At 39.9% G+C, this 19801-nt stretch overlaps 2 protein-coding genes across 2 annotated transcripts in view; one reads left to right on the top strand and one right to left on the bottom strand.

Moving 5' to 3' along the window:
• Window positions 1-19801, bottom strand: part of gnpda2 (glucosamine-6-phosphate deaminase 2) — a 469370-nt gene that overhangs the window by 306875 nt on the left and 142694 nt on the right. The gene's annotated exons all lie outside the window — the stretch shown is intronic.
• Window positions 1-19801, top strand: part of snx25 (sorting nexin 25) — a 78751-nt gene that overhangs the window by 58047 nt on the left and 903 nt on the right. The window contains exons 9-18 of the mRNA XM_067458091.1: window positions 3960-4235; window positions 6818-6982; window positions 9396-9527; window positions 10952-11092; window positions 11199-11312; window positions 12558-12719; window positions 13902-14019; window positions 15346-15412; window positions 15495-15676; window positions 18120-18220. Of these exons, the coding sequence (XP_067314192.1) occupies window positions 3960-4235; window positions 6818-6982; window positions 9396-9527; window positions 10952-11092; window positions 11199-11312; window positions 12558-12719; window positions 13902-14019; window positions 15346-15412; window positions 15495-15676; window positions 18120-18220 (1458 nt within the window). The remainder of the gene's footprint in view (window positions 1-3959; window positions 4236-6817; window positions 6983-9395; window positions 9528-10951; window positions 11093-11198; window positions 11313-12557; window positions 12720-13901; window positions 14020-15345; window positions 15413-15494; window positions 15677-18119; window positions 18221-19801) is intronic.

The following is a 19801-nucleotide window of genomic DNA, read 5'->3' as shown; positions in this document are numbered from 1 at the left end:
AGATCTTTCATCTCCGTCTCTCTCAACGTATGTTTGATGCTGACGTCATATTCAGCGGTCGTTCATCATCTCAGAGCACTGCGCGCTCAACAGAAGGGGCTGCATGGCTTACGTTTTATTTTAGACTTGCTTCAAGGCATATCTTCCAACGACTGTCCTCATAAGAGCAGTCTTAAATGATTTATATAAAGTCTAAAATGAACAAAAAGAGTTGTGAGAATGAGGCGCGATCCACCGACAGTATATAAACAGTGAGATCCGCGTGTCTGTCTGCTCTTAAAGGGACAGCAGCCAATAAAGCTTCCTGTCAGTACGTTAAAGAACAAAGAGAAGAGAGAAAATGACTCGCTGCTCTTGACTAAATAACTTTTGTAGCTTTAATAAGGATTAACTATTTAATTTATAGTTTATGCAGTGCAGACTGCATATAACTTTGATAACTTTATTCAATTTCTGTATATTTCCTAACTGTTAAGACAAGAAGGGCAGGAGTAAACACATTATGGGTTTATGTTAGCATTGTTTTAAGTTTACTTAAATTAAAAACTGTTAAAAAATGTAATGAATGTAAAAAAAAAATCAGTAATACTGGCCTTCATTCATAAAAAGATGCCATTTAAACAAGTATTTAAAATATACTGTCTTTATGTTGTTTCTACTTTAATTTGATTTACTGTGAAATTATTATATAAAAAAATATATTAAAAACGTACAAAAACATTTCTTTTTTATTGTGATTCATCACAGAAAAAATGTGTGATTAATCTAGTTCAAGTTTTTAATCGATTGACAGCACTAGTTTTTAGTATTTTGTTAAATTAAACAACTTATCACAGTTATAGAAATGTAATATTTGGCTCAGGTTTTGTTGTTGGAAAAAAAAACACTAAATCATTTAATTGCTGAATTACCAATTATTAATGTAAATCAGATGTGTATGCAGTAATGCTTCTCCTTAACCAACCTTTGTGAATGTTGAGATGTATTTTACTGTGTCTGAATGATAACTTATAACAGATTTCCTCCTGTGTCGATTCTAAATCTATTCTTTTTTGTATGTTATATGTGTCCAAATCTGTGTAAATAATAGAAAGGTCCCTGATTAACACCTGCAATTCAGTGTCGTGATGGTTTTAAAAAATATTCTGAAGGTAGTAAAAAAGGAATTAAAAAGTAGTAAATTTAACTTAAGGATTGCTGTATATACCCTGTTAGAAGAACTGTTGCCAAACACACAACATGCTAGAAACACAATAATCACTGCACTAATGATCCAATCATTGACTCTAAAGCATCTGCCTACTTAAATCCAAAACTGACACTTTTTTTTTTTGCCAGACAGTTTTTCTAATTTGCACAAAATGTGCAAAGAGTTATGCTACACACACACACACACACACACACACATATATATATATATATATATATATATATATATATATATATATCAACGGTAATATAAAATATAACTATCATAATTATTTTTTTGTTTTGTTACTTATGTGGGGTACACACAAAAAGCTTTTTAAACTTTTAAGAATTTCAAAATGTTGGAGACCACAAACATGATGATATGAAATCACAGATTTAACCGTGTTGTTCCTTGAGTGTGTGAAGAGCTGTGATGTGACCAGGAAAGCACACACACCACACACACAAACAGATTCCATTCACAAATAACAGAGTCAGTGCTTGTGTCCTCGGGGTTCCCCCCACACGTCAGGATTTCTGATTCGGAGCAGATTCGTCACTCTTAACACAACTCACACCACAGGACAATCTGATAAGAAGAGAACCATCAAGATAATCGAGACTTTACCCAGGATAGTCGGGAGAGGAGAAATCAGCTCAATTATCTTTTCGTGTGCACCCAGCATGGGTGTCGGAACCATTGTGTGTGAGTGGGACAAGACCACCCACTTTTTACAATCAATGATGTTGGGCCCACTGACTTTTATCATCTCTAGTTCAGCACATGTCTGTTTGCCTACCCCTAACTAAAACACTTATTATTAAACACGTTAATCACTTTATTTCCACTTTTCTAATATTTTCTCCATTGTTATCGAAAAAAAATGCCTTTCCGATCTGATATGTGATGGGAAAAGGGAGTAGAGCGAGTGTGGCAAAAGGCGGATTCCAACCTCTGATAGTTTTGCGTCAAAACTTGATGACATGCACCTTACCCCTATACTATAGCCATGGTAAAAAAAAATCCCTGATTTCCATAATTTTGTCTGACCCAATCAATCTTTAAGTAAAAGGGGATATAATTGTATTTAATGTAAATGACATCTAACATTACGCTAGTAAAAAAAAATCTAAGGGTGCGTCACACTTGTCATGTTTGGTTGGATTAAAACGAACCCTGGTGCGATTGCTCGGTTAGTGCGGTTCATTTGAACATGTGAACGCTGCCATCCGAACCCTGGTGCGCACCAAACAAGCGGACCGAGAGCGCTAAAAAGATGAGTCTCGGTCCGCTTCCAAACCAACTCTGGTGCGGTTCGATTGATATATGAACGCAACACGGACCAAAGACATGTAAACGGACCAAAAACCGAACGTAATGTCACAAGATGCGACGCATATGCAGCTGATTTGACGACGCGGAAAGATCGATCGGTGTATCCAAAATGAGTAACTTTAACGTTAGAGGGCAAACGTGGAGCAACGAGGAAGAGCCTAATCAATATTTGGTCATTTTCATTTCGAAAATGCTAGAAAAAACACACAAAAAGCATACCTGGCTCTTCTCATCTAAGTTCCTGTGTTGCCCATTATTAGCAGGTACAGACGACAGAACTGCCGTCTCTTTTCTGCACAACGGAGGAAATCCTGGAGCTGTTTTGAATGTTTTGAACATTTTATGACCTCTTCATGAGTTCTCAGCGGGTAAAAATAATGCCACATGTACACGCATAAAATGATTGTGTTTAATCAGCACACTGTGTTGTTTTGAACATTTCATGAGCTCTTCATGAGTTATCTGGTAAAAAATAATGCCATATGTACACGCATAAAATACCCGCGGGTGTAATTCAGCACACAGCATTGTTTTAAATGTTCGGTAAACGAGCTCCTACGTCATATAAACCGACCAATCAGGTTGTGAGCGTCTCCCTGTGCCTTTGGTTCGGTAACTTTAGGTTCGCTGTTAAAAATGCCCGCGTGAACGCTAAGCGGACCAGGACTATTATGTTTTGTTTTTGTTTTTTGGTCCGGACCAAACGAACCAAACTAACCGAACTAAGTGTGAACGCACTCTAAGAGAGTGAAATGAAGTCTCGTACGGTCTCCCTTGCAGGATGAAGTTTTTTTGCGCACAAAAACTACTCATCTCTTCATAAATGATTGTAGAGCCGCTGTAGTGAGATGGGCTTTGTAACGACGTCTTTAGTGCCTTTATGGGTCTTGAGAGAGGAAATGACATTGGTGTCAATGAAGGCCTTTCTGAGCCATCGGATTTCAACACTAATATCTTCATCTGTGTGTGAAGATGAGCGGAGGTCTGACGGCTGGCCAACCACAGGAGGAGTTAATGACGCAATTTACATTGTGGGGTGAACTAACCCTTTAAAATAAACAAAAAAACCTCTTTAACACACTTCACACCACAGGGAAATCTGGACTTTACCTAGGATTGTCGGGAGGGGAGAAATCAACCCAAAATCGCTCTGATTATCTTTTCGTGTGCACCCAGCATTATGCATTTATTTCTTTTGGTGAAATGTGACCTACCGTATTTTCCGGGCTATAAGTCGCTCCAGAGTCGAATCAGTCAAAAAATGTGTCATAAAGAGCAAAAAAAACATACATAAGTCGCACCTGACTATAAGTCGCAGGACCAGCCAAACTATGAAAAAAAGTGTGATTTATAGTCCGGAAAATACGGTACATTTGTTTGAGTGAGATTCACTTTTAACTCCAAATGAAGTCTCGTACGGTCTCCGTTGCAGAATGAAGTGCCGCAGCTGGTGGGAGAGATCTACCAGAACTTCTTTGTGGAGAGCAGAGAGATCCCGGTGGAGAAAGCTCTTTATAAAGAGATCCAGCAGACGCTCGTGGGGAACAAGGGGACAGACGTCTTCCACAGGATCCAGGGGGACGTTTACGAGACCATGAAGGAGCGATATTACCCATCATTCCTGGTGAGCGACCTGTACGAGCGGCTCATTAAACGAGAGGAGCAAAGGAGCAGCTCACAGTCCAGCAGCGAGGAGAAAGACGACACCGTGAGTTTAACACTTAAATGTCATTAGCAACCCCAGACGTCATCCACTACCCTGCTCCTCATTCATTTTTTAAAGTTAGATATTTAAGGTGTTAGACAAGGTGTGTAAGATTGTGTGTATATTTTTTTTTGCTTGTTTTTTTTGCACAATGATAAATGAATCTATAATGACAAAATAGGGCGCAATTCACCTTTATTCCACAAGGTGGCGATGTCTGATATGCAATAATGAAGTGACGTTTCACTCAGACAGAAAATGAAACAATAATAATTATAATCTGCAAAGCTTGAAATGGCTCAGTGATTTACTGCAGAGAGCAAGAACTAAACACAATCAGATATTAGTGTCACTGTCTCTTGATGATGGATGTGGTCAAGAAGCTGTCAGTGATCAAAATATTGATTTTGAAGTCGTTGAAAATGATTTTGGAGAATGTGCGTGAGATGGTGAATATGAGGCAGATGCTGGATGTGCTGGTAAACGAGCTCTGATGAGGACAGATAATGATGAAATAAAACATCTGCTCAATCTGAACCCTTCCAAGCTCCAAAAGGTGACGAAATAGGTTTTATTTTATTCTTCTGTAAGTGTTACTCTAACATCAGGAGTTTATATATTATCGCAACAGGTAAAGCTCTATCCATGTTAAATATAGATCCGGGTCGCTAACGACCCGAATATGTAAGAATGTTTGGCGAAACAGTCATGCATTTAAAGCTGCACTGTGTAACTTTTTTTAGTTTATTTTTAGCTAAAAACACAAAACACAAAATATATGTGCTCATTAATGTATATTTACTTCTTTTGAGTAATAAAGTATTCTCGTAAATTTATAATATGCCATTGAAAATACATACGGGTGAGGGGTTCGGATGCAGGTCGCCATGTTGGCCCTCCATCCAATAATATCTGTCTGCAGACAGTTCACGCTGATACGTTTGATTTTAAAATCTTAATTCTGTCCTAAAACTGTCTATTGATTATTGTTGCTCCTGCTGTTATTTTTTTGCGTCTGCTGTTTCCCAGAGGCCTTCAGGCTCCTTTACTGATACAATGCTGTCATAAACACTTAAATATTTCTTTTAATATTTAATAAAAAACGAACAGCCTGGTATAATAAACATATACCAGTATTTTCAATGCATGGTATAAAAAACTAACTTTCGAATAGACATTTCAAAGGTTTTTATAATTATTAAATGATTTGTCTAAAGTCAAGAACAGTACATCCTTAAGTTGATTAATTCTGCCTGGGGTAAAAGCATAAACTTCAACACAAATAAAACTTACTTTTAAACAGGCTGATAGTGTGAGCATATTATTAATTTGTTGGAGACATAACCAAGAAAGAATTTAATTTTCATTTATTCATTACATTTACAATTTACATTTTAAACATTTCATTATTTTACCATTACAGTTGATCACTGACTATAAAATCAAACAAGTGCCATAACTAAAGTGCAATAAATAAATATTTTTTTTTGTTTTATTCCCTTCCAGTGCCATAATATCCGCGTAACATGCATCTCGAAGACATAACGACGCTATGTGCATGCGCGATCAGAACTGCTGTGGTAAAACTGTGGCTCTGCATTCAGACCCTTCTCCCTCCATCTTGAAAGTACAGGAGCCAAAGAGGGACATACCCGTAAATTCAAGCTTCGCCTTTCGCGTTTTAACACTCAATGGCACCGTGTCGAATGTGAAGAGGAGGATTGCCGTGTTAATCTTGGACTAAATCAGCCACCGTAGGAGTTAAAACAAAAGCGGAATTGAGAGGAACAGAAACTAATATTCACTGGATGGTCCTTTACACCGCTAGATGGGGGAAAATATCACACAGTGGAGCTTTAAGGGTTAAAAGAGCAGCTATCATGCTTTTCTCCATCTTCATCTGTCTTTGGATAAAATAGCAGCATCTCTTGTAGTGACATAAAAATAAACCTTGAAATTCCCTGAGAGTGATTCATTATCAAGACCTGGCTCAAAAGAATCACTCGTTCATGAATCAAGACTACTTTTGGACTATTTTAATGATCCTCAGTTAAAGAGGAGCTATCATGCGTTTCTCCATCTTCATCTCTTTAGTGTGTAATGTTTGTGTGTGATCATGAAGGCGTTCCTCCAGCTGGAGTTCTTCTCTATATCAGTGTCAGTGTTTCTGAACTCATTGTAGTCTTGAGTTTTCTTCTGGGAACAAACACGTCACAATATTCCTCATTTAATAATTCATACGCAGAAGGGGCGGGGCATTTCCCAAACACTTGACCAATCAACACACTGCTCCAGCCGACCAATCAGAGCACACTGTGCATTTCAGAAGGAGGGGCTTCATAGAGACAGGAACTAAGCAGAGCGTTACTGACAGACTGGGAAGAGACGAGCTGCAACAATGGAGAATATGAGGAAATAATCAACATTCAAGCAGGAAAACCTGCTCTAGTAGAGCCCAAAAACAACAGTTAAGACTGTAAAAGGGCATAATATGGGCTTTTTTAACACGACACGAGTGTGGCTTTCACATCCGAACCCTCAGTCCTGATTTCTGTGTGTTTTCTCCTGTATTTGTGTGTGTTTAGGGTCAGGTGATGGAAGGAGGGGACGTGGCCCTGGATGAAGGCAGCCGAGGCATCAACGAACAGGCCAGTTACGCCGTCACCAAACTGCACCAGCTGTACGAGAGACTGGAGTACAAACGCCAAGCCCTGGGCTCCATCCAGAACGCACCCCGTCCTGATAAAAAGGTGATCCGTGTGGGTTTGGATTGTAGTCCCAATAATGTGAAATACTTTCATTTGAAACAATAATAAATCATGAATTTACATCATCCTTCGCTAATCATTCTCATATGAGGATTTGATGCTCAAAAAAACATTTATGATTATTATCAGTGTTGAAAACAGGTGCGTTTCTGTGGAAACGGACACATTTTACTTTACAGGATTCGGCATTGAATAGAAAGATCAAAAGAACAGCATTGATTTGAAATAGAATCTTTTGTAACATTATAAATGTCTGTCACTTGATTAATTTAATTAATCTTTGCTGATTATTAACTATTTATCCTTAAAAACTACTTAACGGCAGTGCACATAGTGACGTTTATTCTTCTATAGGGCTTTTGTTTCATATGCAAATTAATAGCACTTTATTTTTTCATATCTTATTCTAATTTTGAGTCATTAAGTACCTTAAGTTTGCTAATATAAATGAGCTCTGTTTTACAGAATAATATTCTTAATTAAATTTGTTTTGCAGTATTTCCTGCATATTATTTTAAATAATTATTCATGTTTTATGGTAGCAGGAAAAGAGCCGAGCCTGTCAGGTGTCGAACGCTCCAGCATTTCACAAGTAAGATGAATCTGAAATGTGCAAATGACATAAAATAACACTACCGGTCTTATATTATCAGTAATGACTCACTGTGATAAAACCAGCTGTGGTCTGAAGATAAACAGCCATCATGACACAAATATTGGTGTGAACTTCCTTTGAAAACCACGTGTCAAAACTGTAGACTGATGAATGAGATCTGAATGACTTTGGTAAATAAGTATTTTATCCCTGACTACTGGAGTTATTCAGCCTGTGTGTGTGTGTGTGTGTGTGTGTGTGTGTGTGTGTTGTGGTCAGTGATGCCAGTAACGAGTAATCTAAGGCATTACTATTCCCAAAACAGTAATCAGATTAAAGTAATTTATCCAAGTCACTGTAGTCATTTTCCTTAGTAAAAAAAAAATATATATATATTTTTGCTTTCTTCTTGCGTCTCTGGGAGAGTATTTTTTTCTAGAAATATTTTTTTATTTCAACTTAAAATGTCAGGAGGTACATTGTTGATGTTACTGTTAAAAATGCACTTCCAATAAAGTGAGTGTTGGTAAAAACGGTTGTCCTTTCTATGTTGAGCCGGCGGGGCTGTGGTCAGAAACTGCTGAATGTAACTAATAAAGTAACTTGAATTCTTATTTAGTTACTTTTAAAATCAAGTAATCTGTAACTTAACTAAGTTACTTTTTAAAGGAGTAATCAGATTACTTTTTCAGTAACTGAGGCAACACTGGTTGTGGTTTGCTTTAGTGCGTTGATGAGACGGGAATGCTTTCTCTCAGGTCAGCGTTTCTGTTCTCCTCCAGAGCCGTGGTAGCCTGAAAAAACCCAGACAACTTCCGGCAAATTTAGATTTGCTCTGCAAGTAGAGTCTGGCAAAGAGCCCATTCAAGCCCACTTCTAGTCCGTCATAATCGCGGCACCAATCAGAAACGTTTAGCTCGATGTTTTCTGTTCAACCGTCAATCCAAGATGTTTCAGTCGGTCTGAGATGCTATTAGGGTTTCCACATTTTGCAAAAATGTTGATGGAGTGGCGGTGGACACCAGTTACACTGCAAAACATGCTCTTCTTACTGTTTCTCTTACCCCATTGGCAGATTATTTATGTTATTTTAAGCAAAAACTCTCTTCATTTTGAATTATTTTTCCCTAAAACAAGACAATAATTTGTAATCGTCTAGTAAATTTAAAAAACAAAAATACTAAGTAAGAAAAGCATTTTTTGCAGTGTATTATCATATTTATTTTACAACAACGGCAAAAGTCGTCAGAAGTCATTGCAGCATCTTCCTCGAAATCACAAACAGAGAATTGCTGTCTCAGATGTTTCTCTGTCGCTCTGCAATCGTCGTCTATTGGTCACACACACACACACACACACACACACACACACACACACACACACACACACACACACACACACACACACACACTGCCCCTACCCCTAAACCTACCCATCACAGGAAACATTCTGCATTTTTACTTTCTCATAAAAACTCCTCCTGTGTGATTTATAAGCCTTTTGTAAAGTGGGGCCATGGGTAATGTCCTCATATTTCACCCTCTCCTGTAATACCTGTGTCATACCCATGGCATTATACACATTTGAGTCCTCATGTCACAAAAACATGCGCACGCACACACACACTCGCCCCGTTGGAAAGTATTTGTGTATGAAGCTTTGCTAGACCATAACTCGGTTATGCTGTGGTTTTGACCAGGCTAGAGCCGTGTCTTCTGTCAGGTGAAGCTCCAGTCCGGGTCAGAGACGTGCCACAGGCTTCTGATTCGCTGAAACTCACCGAAATGGCTTTTCTTGCAGATCGTGTCCCTGCTGAAGGAGGAGATATGCACCATGGAGAAGGAGCACAGTGACCTCCAGCTGCACATCTCACGCACCGACTGCTGGTGTGAGAACCTGGGCATCTGGAGAGCCGTCGTCAGCGGCGCTGAGGTCAGTTAACATCCTGAGAGAATACACCTTTAGCTCTGTCAGCAGCATCTGTGGCGTATCCGAGATGTTCCCACAGATAACTCGTAGTATCCGGATGATCCTTATGATTGTCTCTGGCCATAATCTACTACAGTGTGTGTATTTACCACAGTATGCACAATACATTTCTATAATGAAGCGCGGATGCGACGTGAAAACAGCGCTGTAATGCACTGCAGACGGCGAGCGCGCGTCGCTCGTCACTTCAAGCGGAGCCGTGCAGTAATTATTCTTAACTCTGACATTCTCATCTTCCGAAAATATTGCCAACGATCTAATAATGTCATGCACATAATGTCAGCGTAAAGATACTGAAGTTATTTAGTCAAGAGCAGAGCATATTTAGTGAGCAATTACTTTAGTTCTTTATATTGTCATTATAAGTGGTTACTGTCACTTTAAAAGATCTCCCGCTGTCACGCATGATGCGGATGTGAGATGCTGAAGTCGCAGTTACAAAACTTACACATCGCGTGACTGTCCCCCACCTGCTCCTCTTCAGAAAAATTAAATTCGCTGTCCCATTGATCATGGACACGAGGGTTTGGTTTTTTTGGCAGGAGTGCCTTCCGTCTCTATCGTTACGTCCATCATTCGTCATTTCCTGGAAACCAACTCTGGTACGATTCAGCCAAACTAAATGAGCAGGTGTGAAAGCCCCCTCAGGCTCACACACTCCGCAGTGCGTTTGCATATCTCTGCCCCGGAGGGAGTCATTGGTTCATCAGTGGTTGATCTGTTCATTGACACTCGTTTGTAGCTGTGCTGTCAGTGAAGCCGTTACTGTTCCTCCAGAGGCAGATCATCACAGACTCACAATAAACACACAAACTGACCAATGAATGCGTGAGTTTTAAAATGTCTGGCAATATAGATCTGTCTATCCATCCATCTTTACATCCATCCATCTTTACATCTGTCTATCCATCCATCCATCTTTACATCCATCCATCTTTACATCTGTCTATCCATCATCCATCTGTCTATCCATCCATCTGTCTATCCATCCATCCATCTGTCTATCCATCCATCTTTCCATCCATCCATCCATCATGCATCTTTCCATCCATCCGTCTGTCTATCCATCCATCCATCATGCATCTTTCTATCCATCCATCCATCCGTCTGTCTATCCATCCATCATGCATATTTCCATCCATCCATCCATCCATCCATCCATCCATCATGCAGCTTCCCATCCATCCGTCTGTCTATCCATCCATCATGCATATTTCCATCCATCCATCCACCCATCCATCATGCATATTTCCATCCATCCATCCAACATGCATCTTTTCATCCGTCCATCCACACTTTTATGTAGTTGTGTAGTTAAATCCGATCATTTTGCAGTGAGTGTTGATGTGTGTGTGTGTGTGTGTCAGGCGTCTGAGGAGAATGGAGAGCAGATGGCGTGTTACTCCGTATCCGTGAGTCTGTCTGAGGACGACGACTGCAGGAGCAACCGCTGGAGCGTCAGCAGGAAGCTCAGCGAGTTCCAGGCTCTGCACAGGAAGCTGACGGAGGTACGCTGATCTCACGTGTGTGCCCTGTTGCCGTGGCGACGCTCTGGCTCATCATTATTACTTCTGATGACTGAACTCAAACCACAGCTCATGCTTTCCTCCGCAGTGCTTCCCGTCGCTCAAGAAAGTCCAGCTTCCCTCGCTCAGCAAACTGCCCTTCAAATCCATCGACCAAAAATTCCTCGACAAATCCAAAAATCAACTCAACACGTTTTTACAGGTGAGCCCTTCCTCGTCATATTGGAGACAGACGTTTGACCGCTGGGAAAGAGTGACTGATTTGCTTTGGATTTCTTTGGTCCATTTATTGGCCTTTTTGTCTGTTATCCCACAGAATTGTTTTCAAACGTATTTTACCAAATTTGACCTGAATAAAATTTGCATTTACTTTAAAAAAGCCAAATATGTGATGTATTTATTACATAATTTGTTAATGACCTTTGTAATCTACAATGGTTTACCTGTAAATATTAATAACATTTTAAAACAAAATGACTTAACTGCTTCATAATAAGTCAAATACTATGCCAGACTCTACTAATGCAAACATTTATTAATTTGAATTTAAAGCATATTTAACATATCATCCCACAAAATGACTTTGATTTAGGAAATAAATGTTTCCTAAATAAAAGAAAAATGTAGGAAAATTTCAAGGAAAATCCTTGTTTCCCAAAATGTTTTTACAAATATTTTTTCTAGATCGAATGAATTTAAAATGATTGTTGGAGTCATAAATACAAGAACGTCTTTTCATTTAAAAGGCCAATATGTGATATTTTTAAACATTTAATGTCCTTAATGATCTATTTTATGGTTTTCAGCAAATAACACTGATAATTAATAATAATAACATTTAAATATTAATACAATTGCTTCACTGCTTAATAATAATAGTAATAATAATAATAATACCATGCCAAACTCTACTAATATTATTTAAATATTATTTAATTAATTTTGGGACATCTATACCACATCCTGACATTTTTCTTTTAGCCCCACAAAAATATCAAAATGACCTTTTGAGTCACAAAATAAACCATCACGCTTCTGTCAATGAATGGCTCTTTTTCTCGTCAATCATATCGGCTGATATTGGAGATGTGATTACTGCTCATCTTAAGACCATAGATCATCATCAAGCACTAACTTAACAACATCATTGTAGATTATGACAAATATCAAACTCTCTAGCTCTTCTGTCAAACACTTCATCTGTCAGTGCCCGAAGTCCGTCATCAGACACATTTCCCAGCATGCCTCTGTGAGTCTCTGTTGGTGACCAACTTCCCAGAGGACAGTGTATTTCAGATGTAGTGTGTGTGAGTTTACTGTCACATTTCAAACCCTTCATGATGTCCTGCAGGACTGAGTTCTGGAGTGTTTCTGGCCTCGTGTGATTATGAGATTATTTCTAGATTAATGATGCATGTGTGTGTGTGTGTGTGTGTTTCCTCTGTAGAAAGTGTTGACGGACGAGCGCATGTGTCAGAGCGAGGCGCTGTACGCCTTTCTCAGTCCGTCCCCAGAATACCTGAAGGTCATCGACATCCAGAAGAAATCGTCCTTCTCTCTCGCATCCTTCCTGGAGAGACTGCCGGGAGACTTCTTCTCACACCAGGAGGTACACACACACACACACACACACACCTCTCTCTCATTCACATGCACACACACACACACACACACACACACACACACACACACACACACACACACACACACACACACACACACACACACACGTTGGTCTATGTGGTTTACAGGGTCTCTCCATAGGCGTAATGGTTTTTATACTGTACAAACCGTATTTTCTATCCCCCTACACTGCCCCTGCCCCTAAACCTACCCATCATACACACACACACACACACACACACACACACACACACACACACACACACACACACACACACACACACACACACACACACACACACACACACACACACACACACACACACACACACACACACACACACACACAGCCCCTGCCCCTAAACCTACCCATCATACACACACACACACACACACACACACACACACACACACACACACACACACACACACACACACACACTGCCCCTAAACCTACCCATCACAGGAAACATTCTGCATTTTTACTTTCTCAAAAAAACATCATTTAGTATGTTGTTAAGGCCATTTGAATTATGAGGACATTTGATATGTCCTCATAAACCACATTTATAGTGTAATACCAGTGTAATACCCATGTAGTTATACAACTTTGTGTCCTCATAAACCACATAAACAGGCTCTCACACACACACACACACACACACACACACACACACACACACACACACACACACATTTTCTCTCTCTCTCTCTCACACACACACACACACACTTGCACGCGAACGCAAGCGCACGCATACACGCACACACACAGTGAAAAACACATACATGTGCGCACACCCACCCACACACACAAACAAAAACATGCACATTAACACAAACACAGACACACACACACACACACACACTAACACAGAAACACACACACACACACACTAACACACACACACAGAAACAGACATACATGCACGCACACCCACCCACACACACAAACAAAAACACGCACATTAACACACACTCACTCTCACACACACACGCACACACACACACACACACACACTCTCTTTTTCCCCCATTTTTTTTCCAGTACTCTCATTCAATTATGTTTCATAAAATAATGAAGATTTCGACACCGTCACCAAATGATCACACAGAGCAACACAGATAAGATATCGTGTGTGTGTGTGTGTGTGTGTGTGTGTGTCAGGATGAAGCCGAGGATGACAGCGATCTCTCAGACTACGGCGATGAGGCGGACGGGAGGAAGGACGCGCTGGCGGAGCCATGCTTCATGCTGATTGGAGAGATCTTTGAGCTCAGGGGCAGTGAGTATAAACGCCTCGCTGTGAGCGCAGGGATCAAACACATCATGCTTTACAGTCAACTCTGCTAGAGCTGCATATGACCGTTTATCTCTTCAATAAAACACCTGATGAGTGATAAAACTGTCGCTTTTACAATATAATGCTCCCCCCCCCCCAGTAGCACAGTAGCAGTGGCACTAATATGATCACTAATATACTGCTACGTGCAAAAAAAACCCTGAGGAAGACAAGTTGGCCTACTCAAATCATTGCAGAATGGCTAGCAGAAAACGTAAGAAAAAAAGGTGGATGGGAAAAGAGAGCCAAGTATAGTGTACATAGTACAGTGTCTGTTGCGCACGGCCAGGGGCGAATGGCCGGATGATGGGCCTATTTGGGAGAAAGTCCAGGGCTGTTTTTTAGCCCCAGTCCGTCCCTGCCTAGGATGAATTGAGGGCGAGAAAATTAATGGATGGTTTTTTTTTTGTGGGAGAACTATCCCTTTAGGACATTTCTCCTTATACAGAACCTTTATGGGTCAAGAATCCCAGAGTTCCAAATAGAACCCCACGGAACCTTTTTTTCTACAGAGACAGAGCGGCACGCGTCATAATCTGAAAGCCACGCCCACCGGGGGGAAACAAACCAACCGTCTCCATTGACTTTCTATTGCGGGAAGCGGCCTCATTATCATTTCAGACTTATTACAAAAAAACGAGCAATGTCTAAAAGCTGATATGTGACGAGGTGTGCAGAAAACAAGCTAAAAAACCCAGAAGTGTTCATAAGCTGTTGACCCCAAAAACAAACGTTTAAGGACACAAAAGTGGATACAGGCACTTGAGTCAGAGCGTGACATGTTATATCACACTGAGAACGACGCCCACTGGAGGGAAACGTAATCAGAGACAGGAAATATAATATATAAAACTGACATTTGGATATTTGACAACATGTTTACTGCACATGTAGACAAACTGAGTGTCAGGATCCCAACATTGACCCATTCTTCCTGCTGAACGCATGTCTTATTGCCTGTGTCCACTTTTGTCTCCTTAAACGCTCATTTTTTGGGGGTTGACAGCTTATAAAAACCGAGTTATGTGTTGTTTAGCTTGTTTGCTGCACACCTTGTCACGTATCAGCTTTTAGGCATTGTTCAGTTTCATGTTATAAATAAGAAAAGACGAGGCGACCGCTTCACGCAATACAAAGTCAATGGAGAGCGTTGGATTGCCCCCCGGGTGTGGGCGTGGCCTAAATACACTCTGTCTCTATGCTCGTGTCATCATCACTCCAGCCTCAGATGCCGTCTAACATTGCTCGTGTGTGTTTTTCTGTCTGCAGTGTTTAAGTGGGTGAGGAAGACACTAATTGCACTAGTTCAGGTCACGTTTGGACGGACCATAAACAAGTAAGCATGGCTGCATGAGCGTAAGGGACACACGCTGGATGAGCTCACACTGAGTCTGTGCTTCCGCTCTCTTCCTCTGCAGGCAAATCAGAGACACTGTAAACTGGATCTTCAGCGAGCAGATGCTGGTTTACTACATTAATATATTCCGGGACACGTTTTGGCCCAATGGGAAACTGGCACCTCATAACAAAAGCCGGTCGGAGAGCGAGCGCAAGGAAACCAAGGAGAGAGCGCAACAGAAGCTTCTGGACAACATCCCAGGTGAGCGGCCACATGACACACTGATTTACAACGGATGAGCACCGCTCATAGTGTAATGTATCCATGTGTCTGTTACCATGTTATGTAGGCAGGTCACGAAGGTTAGGCTGGAGTTCCTCACGACTCGTTTAGGCGATTCTTTCTTTTGGGAGATTATAGGCTCTATCATACACTCCGTTCTTTTCTGCGAGTTTCAGCCCAACGCGGTTCTCATGTTCACATCCAGCTCCTCGTTATTTAAATATCAAATGCACTGGCGCATCTGTCCCCCCCATCAGTGTGTGTGTGTGTGTGTGTGTGTGTGTGTGTGTGATGTTTAGGGGCAGGGGCAGTGTAGGGGGATAGAATATATGGTGTGTACAGTATAAAAACCATTACACCTATAGAGAGTCCCCAGAAAGATAGTGAACCAGACGTAAGTGTGTGTGTGTGAGTGTGAGTCTGTTCCCCCATGGGCGTCTGGTCTAAACCAGGTTCGTTCAGGAGCATTGTTGGAACAGACTGATCTCATGAAATGGCGTATGTATGACACGCCAATTCGTATGCCATTTTGTCGTTCTATCAAGACGTATAATCGCTTTTTAGTGTATTTATCAACGCTGTTTTATTCTATCCCCCTACACTGCCCCTACCCCTAAACCTACCCCTCACACACACACACACACACACACACACACACACACACACTGCTCCCAAACCTACCCATAACAAGAAACATTCTGAATTTTTACATTTTCAAAAAAACACAATTTAGTATGTTTAAAAATCCATTTACTTTTTAGACACACACACACACACACACACACACACACAATGGTTAGTTTCAGTGTAGACATTCACGTGGATATCTCAAAATGCATACAGATAACACGACACCTGGCTTTAGAAAGGTCATGATGTCATGTTGGTTGGAGCGTTGCTATTGTGAGGAACTGAAAACCACTGACCATCGACCAACACACACCTGCTCTAAAGTCAATAGTAAAGTATGTCTGTGTTATTTAAAGGGTCTGTTAGTGATATGAGCCTATAGGTGGAGCACAACATACACACACTGATTATTACACACACAGGGACATGCAGCAGCACACACACGTTTAAACATTAAAATAAAAGGAGAAGCATTGAGTCTCTCCTCATGTAAATAGTGAATCCTCCATAGTGTGAGCTCAACTGGCTTTTAAAGGGAAAGGGAGATGAGACTCTGATTGGCTTATTGCACGTTTTTCCCGTCATTAAACTAGCAAAAGTGGTTTCAGACACACTCTAAATGCACCTGTGCCATCAGCTCAGATCGTTAAAATGACTTTATTTAACTACACTTATGACTTACGGCATTGCAGAGCATTCACAGACAGCCGTATTACACACTGACTGAAAGGAAATATCCATAAACCATAGTAGGGGCACTTTAATATACAAATGAATACAAATCTAGTCCTGAGTGGATTCACTCACCCTGGTGAAAGAATACAGTATGTTCATATAAAAGGCTCGGTGGCTGTGCCTGCATGGTGCTTTTTAATTAGAGCAGGACACTTAAAGGGTTAGTTCACCCAAAAATGAAATGTCTGTCATTAACTCCTCCCCCTAATGTTGCTCCACACCCGTAAGACCTCCGTTCATCTTCACACACAGTTTAAGATATTTTATATTTAGCCCGAGAGCGTATGCAAGTGTATGCACACTATACTGTCCATGTCCAGAAAGGTAATAAAAACATCATCACAGTAGTCCATATGAGACATCAGTGGGTTAATTAGAGTCTCTTGAAGCATCCAAAATACATTTGGGTCCAAAAATAACAAAAACTACGACTTTATTCAGCATTGTCTTCTCTTCCGGGTTTGTTTTCAATCCTCAAATAAAGATTCAAACTGTTGTGAATCAGCGAATTGATTCATGATTTGGATCACGTGTCAAACTGCTGAGATCACGTGACATTGGTAATGTGAATCATGAATCAATTCGCTGATTCACAACAGTTTGAATCTTTATTTGAGGATTGAAAACAAACCCAGAAGAGAAGCCAATGCTGAATAAAGTCGTAGTTTTTGTTATTTTTGGACCCAAATGTATTTCCGATGCTTCAAGAGACTCTAATTAACCCACTGATGTCTCATATGGACTACTGTGATGATGTTTTTATTCCCTTTCTGGACATGGACAGTATAGTGTGCATACACTTGCATACGCTCTCGGACTAAATCTAAAATATCTTAAACTGTGTGTGAAGATGAACGGAGGTCTTACGGGTGTGGGACGACATTAGGGGGAGGAGTTAATGACAGACATTTCATTTTGGGTGAACTAACCCTTTAAGACAAAAATATAAAAATTTAGGTCAGTGATTCTGATGGCCCACCACGGCGTATTTAAAGTTAACCAAATTATAAGAAATGTTTAAGTAGCTGAAAATATGCTTGCTGTTACTGTTGTTCAGACGCTCTTCAGAATCTGGTGGGGCAGCAGAACGCCAGATACGGGATCATCAAGATCTTCAACGTCCTTCAGGAGAGCCGAGCCAACAGACATCTCCTCTACGTGAGTCTCCTTCACCCTCGGCCTTCTCAAACACGGACCGGTTTAAAACAGAGAGTGTTAGTCCAGCTCATCTGAAGACCAGGTCCTGTTGAATCGCTTTAACTTTCTCTTCTTCTGAAACAACTGACGGGAAAAATCAACCCAAAAAATGTTGTCGCCTAACATTGTGGATCCAACTAAATCATGTTCCCACATTTCATTTCTGATCGCCTGCTTCATTCGTCTAGGTTTGAGGAAGTATTTAACCTATTTATTCAATCCGTCTGGATGTTAAACACCCTGTCGATGTAGAGTTTAAAGCCATGGCCTGAACTTATACAGCCATAAACATTCAGAAATGATATCGATATCGCACATGATAATCGTATAGTGTAAAGCTTCTTTTATACATATATTGAAAACATTACATTTTTAATGTTTCTTCAAATCAGCAAGAGCTGCATTTTAAACCGAGCGGCTCTGCTCTGACTTATACAGCCATAAACAATGGATCCTTTTCAGACTGTGAAAACAGTCAAAAACTGTACAAAAAAGTATTTTAATAGTCATCAATATCTTAAATCCTGCAACTTTTGTTGTATTTTTATTTTTTTATGAACATTTATTAAACTACTTTTTCATCAAATTACACAAAACGAGTTACCGCTGCTGTGAAGCATCTATGGGAGTGATGGTGATAACAACGTCTCTCTCTCTTTTTATCAATCGCACTCTATTTTTTCCCTCTTTTTGAAAGTTGTGAAATCACTATTGTTGAGTTTTTCTTTTGCTACTTGAGCAAATGGGGACACAAATAAATATATTTAATGTATACTCTCGTTCACCGCTATAAAAGTTAACCCAACTATGATGACTTCCGCTCAGAGACACCCGGAAATGTGAAGAGGGCCTGTCACAAATGATATCGGCATCGCACATGATAATCGTATAATGTAAAGCTTTTGAATTTATAATATTTTTTTATACATATATTGGAAACATGACATTTTTTGTTTTCTTCTTCTTAGCAAAGGCTGCATTTATTAAATCAGAAATACAGTAACAGTGAAACATTATTACAGTTTAAGACAGCTGTTCTGTATATTAAATTATATTTTATATATAATTTTCAGCTTCATTACTTATAATAATAATCATAACTGTGTGTTGATCATCAGATCCTCCTATGAGAGTGATTAGTGAAGGATCATGTGACACTGAAGACTGGAGTAATGATGATAAATTCAGCTTTGATCACAGGAATAAATTACACTTTACTATATATTCACACAGAGAACAGACGATTTACATTATAATAATATTTTACAATAATACTGTATTTTTAATCAAATTAATGCAGCCTTGGTGAGCAGAAGAGACTCTTTAAAAAACTCAAAAACATAAAAAAATAATGTTTCTAAACATTTGAGTAAATTAATCATCTTTGCTGTGGAGGAAATGACGGGGTGTTTACTTTTGGAAGCCTATGGTTTCATTCTCATACGTCACATTTTTAAGTTAAATTCATTGCACGAGCAATTAAACGTTTCATAAATCCGCATATTTCGTTTACTCCTGGTATATGGACTGTAATACATTGTG

Source organism: Pseudorasbora parva, chromosome 11 (assembly GCF_024679245.1).
Source record: "Pseudorasbora parva isolate DD20220531a chromosome 11, ASM2467924v1, whole genome shotgun sequence".
In the NCBI taxonomy this organism is placed as follows: Eukaryota; Metazoa; Chordata; class Actinopteri; order Cypriniformes; family Gobionidae; genus Pseudorasbora; species Pseudorasbora parva.
This window is presented reverse-complemented; position numbering and strand designations above follow the sequence as displayed.